Source organism: Camarhynchus parvulus, chromosome 2 (genome assembly GCF_901933205.1).
Source record: "Camarhynchus parvulus chromosome 2, STF_HiC, whole genome shotgun sequence".
Classification (NCBI taxonomy): Eukaryota; Metazoa; Chordata; class Aves; order Passeriformes; family Thraupidae; genus Camarhynchus; species Camarhynchus parvulus.
This window is the reverse complement of record NC_044572.1, coordinates 110,465,918-110,470,653: the sequence shown is the minus strand read 5'-3', so window position 1 is coordinate 110,470,653 and position 4,736 is coordinate 110,465,918. Positions and strand designations below refer to the sequence as shown.

General features: G+C 41.2%; 1 protein-coding gene across 1 annotated transcript; it reads left to right on the top strand.

Annotated features, from left to right (window-relative positions):
* The first annotated feature begins 243 nt into the window (after positions 1 to 243).
* On the top strand, positions 244 to 3,956 carry SNAI2 (snail family transcriptional repressor 2). The gene is made up of 3 exons (XM_030943946.1): positions 244 to 597; positions 1,162 to 1,707; positions 2,675 to 3,956. Exons 1-3 carry the CDS (start codon positions 519 to 521, stop codon positions 2,854 to 2,856), a joined length of 807 nt encoding a protein of 268 aa, XP_030799806.1. The 5' UTR covers positions 244 to 518; the 3' UTR covers positions 2,857 to 3,956.
* The last annotated feature ends 780 nt before the right edge of the window (positions 3,957 to 4,736 follow it).

The window sequence follows — 4,736 nt, the reverse complement described above, 5'->3', positions numbered from 1 at the left end:
TGACCTTTATTTTCAAGAATTTTGAGCAATACATTTTTGTAGAGTGCAGTTCTACAGAGCCACATCCCCCCACTTCGGAGCCGGATAACGCGCTCTGCTAGAGCTCTCTCCCCCGTTCACAGCTGTCTCCAGCGGGAGGAGCTGAAACCTGAACCAAGCCCTCCGAGTGGGATTGGATCCCTGAGCCAGCAGCCCCAGAGCCCTCCCAGAAAAACAGCCTCTTTGGAAAAGTGCTTGAGAACATCCCGAAGCGATTGGAGGAGCGGAAAACCCTTCCCCCCTGCACCTGACTCGTGGGTATTTACAGCACTTTTCAAGGCGCCTCGGCAGTGCCACTGCACAAGCGGGAGTGGATGGGCTGCGCGGGGCCGGCAGCGCCGTAGGGATCAGGAGCGGGAGCAGGAGCGGGACCGATGCGCCCGCAGTGACCCCGCGTGTGCCTGCGCTGCGCCGCCCGGGACCACCACAGCCCCCGCAAGGACACCGAGTCTGCGAGAAGCACAAAGCCTGCATCCAAAATGCCACGCTCCTTCCTGGTCAAGAAGCATTTCAATTCATCCAAGAAGCCGAACTACAGCGAGCTGGACACTCACACAGGTAACAAAACCAAATCTGGTGCCACCGCGTCGCTTCTGAGCCTGCGGTCGTGGCGTGGCAGTACTGAGGAGGGTGGGATTGCTCTGCAGGCTGCGGGGGACGGGTTAGTTCACTGCTTGCTCTATTTTCTCCCGCTTACAAGGAGGGAGTTTTGAGAAATATGTCAGTGCTGACCAGAATGAATCGTGAAAGTTTGCTCGTCCACTTGAACTCAAGTTACTTAGAAAGCATTTGGAGTTTTCCTGTTCTCTATCTGTTAGTGGTGGAATAGAAACTTTTATTCAAATCCTTCAGGAAGTTTCACTGCTTCATTGTGTCAGGCTGCACAGATTTAGAAGCAGCATGCTGCCTTGAAGGGACTCTCCAGCTGCTGCAGCTTGCCTGTTCAAGGGCACTGTCTCTACCCATCAGAATATATGTATGAAACAGTATTTCCTGAACCCCCCTTATATTCAGATTACCCTAATGTTTCGTTTGTGCAGCTTTTAATCCTCAAACTGTTAATTTTACTGGTTTTGAAATACGCTTTGGTTCTCTTACCCTAAAATGTTCTTCTCTCTCCAGTGATTATATCCCCATACCTGTACGAAAGCTATCCAGTCCCTATCATCCCACAGCCAGAGATCCTGAGCTCAGTAGCTTACAACCCCATTACTGTGTGGACTACAACCGGGCTGCTACCGTCTCCGTTACCCAATGACCTCTCTCCGCTCTCTGGATACCCCTCATCTTTGGGAAGAGTCAGCCCACCTCCACCTTCTGACACCTCCTCCAAAGATCACAGCGGTTCAGAAAGCCCCATCAGCGATGAAGAGGAGAGAATCCAGTCAAAGCTTTCAGACCCTCATGCAATCGAAGCCGAAAAGTTCCAGTGCAGTTTGTGCAACAAGACCTATTCGACTTTCTCTGGGTTGGCCAAACACAAGCAGCTGCACTGTGATGCCCAGTCTAGGAAATCCTTCAGTTGCAAGTACTGTGACAAGGAGTATGTCAGCCTGGGAGCGCTTAAGATGCACATCAGGACCCACACGCTACCTTGTGTCTGCAAGATCTGTGGCAAGGCTTTCTCTAGACCCTGGCTACTTCAAGGACACATTAGAACTCACACTGGTAAGAGCAAGCATTACAATTGCAGTTTCTTGTTGCTATAACATCGGGATGCCTTTTTTGCTATTTTTCTCCACAGGTGGAAAAACCAGCATAGTTTCTCAACTAATCTTGAAATGCAACCACAGAATTTCAAATGAATCATTAAAAGGCTAAATTCTCCCTCTTGCAGGGAGAGGGGGAAGGTGGGAGTGGAGGGGGTTTAGCATGGTGCCATAACTGCAGGCCAGATACTGCCATAAATCAGCATTGCTTCCTTGATAATTTTAGGATGGTTTAGACAATTTCCACTAGCTGAAGCTTTTGCTTTAAGGATTTTATGTTAACTTTCAGGCTTTGGAAATTGCTAACTTTGAGAATGCTCCAGCTGACTCTGAAATTGGGCAGCAAAAAACAGCAATGCATGAGGGGCTGCTTTCTAACTCCTTCAGCAGCTGGCAAGTTTTGCATGCACTACCTCAAGTTAGAAACCCATCATCAGCAACGTGGTTGGGTTTTTTCTATCGAGGCAAAAATGGTTTTGAGTATAACACTGGGTACAATGTAATGTCTTTACAGCTGTTTGCTGCTTTTCAGACAAAGCCCTTGTTTCCCAGTAATTCACAGAGTCTAAGCAGAAAATGTTCTATGAAAATATTTGAAAATTTTGGATTGAGCCCAGTCTAAAGGTATTGCATGCACCTGTAGATGCAGACAGTGTCAGCAGCTTGTTTTCAGAGACTGCGCTTTGCAACATATCCTCAATAGACTGGGGTTCTGCAAAAGAGCCAGCAGTGCTGAAAGCTGCTCTGTGGCCTGATTAACTTATTGCTAGACTTTTTTTTTCTTATAACATGCAATTTCTGTTTTGTTTTTTTTTTTTTTCCCTTAGGATAAAAGCAGGTTTTACCTGTCCCAAACATGTACCTTTTTTTTTCTTTTTTTTTTTTTTTAAGATTTATCCTATTTCCTCTTGATGTTTCCTTTGTAGGAGAGAAGCCATTTTCCTGTCCTCACTGCAACAGGGCTTTTGCAGACAGATCCAATCTGAGGGCTCATCTGCAGACCCACTCAGATGTGAAGAAATACCAGTGCAAAAATTGCTCCAAAACTTTCTCCAGAATGTCTCTTCTGCACAAACATGAGGAATCTGGCTGCTGTGTAGCACACTGAGTCATGCAGTCAATGTTTACCTGGACTTGATGCATTTCTCAACTTCTGTTCCAAATGATAAGTGGAAATCCAAAGGCGTTTTCTCATCTACTTTTCAGCCAAAAATAAAGCAAACCAAAAAACAAAGAAACCAAACCAACAAACTAACACACCACCAAACAAGCAAAAAATAAACAAGTGGAAGAACTTAGAATGTCAGTAGAAATGAGCTTTAAGTAGTTTCTGTTCTGCCATACATTTGCATTCTTAAGTGTGAATTCTCAAATAGGGGGAAAGACGCCATGCATGACATTTCAAGTAGATCTAAAGGAAGAAGCATTATCAGCTTTCTTTATAGATGAAGCCAAATGTAGATCGTCTTTTCTTGCTTAGAAAAGGCTTCAAAGTTAACATTACATTCCTGCCAAGCCATTTCAACCAAAGAAACAGTATTTTAAGTGGAAATTTTAACAAAAATACTACCCAAGTGAATTTTGCTAGACACCATTTATCTCAGGTGCCTTAAAAAGTATTCCAAGTTTACCTTAGTAAATGTTTAATATTATTCATTGCTGTGTTTTTATTTTATTAGGAGCCAAGGCCTTCATTAATGACCTGAAATGCTTTAAAACTGCATAACTAAAAGAGGGAAGAAAGTATAAGAGAATGTACGAAAAAATTAAAAGCCACAAATTAACTGCATGTGCCTTAAAAAATAAATAAATAAATAAATAAAGGTAATACTGTAGCTTCAGACATTCCTGGTGCATGCTTGACCATACTTTAATATGGAATAGTTCCTCTAAACTTCATTTTTGTTTTAAAAAACGGGAATAAGTGCAAGAGAGGGGATCCACGGGAGTTTTACAATTATTTTTTTGTAAATGCACAAAGGAAATGCAATATTTTCAGCATTACCCCTCCAAGTGCCTTTTTTATTGATGATTTTGTAAAATATGTCGACATAATGTAAATATTTTTATTTTTATATGATTGAATGTGTTATGAATGAAAGCAAATTGTTGCCCATAGCAGCATCTATAGATAACTTGAAGAAAGTGTGAAGTGAAATTGATGTTGTTTTCTAGCCACTTTTTTACAATAAACATTTTTAAGTAAGATTTCTGTTGTTTGTTCTATTTAAACAACTGTGTGCACACTTTGGAACACAGAAAAATGTGGATGTCTCTACATGACCAAATGAAGATTAAAGTGAATTTCAGATGTGAAGACTTATTCCATTAGTTCTAAACATTAGAAAGGAATATATACATTGCATTTTAAAATAATTTAAACCTTACAGTGCATTTTTCCAATAATTGCTCTAAAACACTTGCTTTTCTCCTACTTACAACACTACGACAACATTGTGAAATATATTTTATCAAAAACATTTAAGAGCAATGCATTTTTCTTGCATTTTAACAGAGGAAAGGGTCCTATTAGAGAGGCCTTGTAGTACTTTCCCTGAGACATTCACATCAGAGAGTACAGGCCTCATCCAAAATTCATTAAAGTCAATGGAGCCTTACAGGAGTTCAACACCCTCCACGATGTTCTTTTAAAATAGTAGTCAAGTCACAGTATAATATACTTTATTTGGCAATTTCAAGATTATTAAAGATATTTTATTAAAATGTATTACATATCAGAACTGTCAAGAGAATGCATCGCAAGTGCATATCAGCTAATATATCAGAGGAAAGAAATTATTCCAAAATAAGAAGTAGAAATCTTTTTCATTCAGGCGATTTGACTAAGTACTCCAAGATCTGAATTACATGAAAGTATTACAACTTCAACAAATCACGTCTCATCATTACTGACTGGTCTCAAACAACCCCATTTTCAATTTTAGCAAAGTACAAAGCTAGAGAACAGATAAGCACCAGCTGGCACCC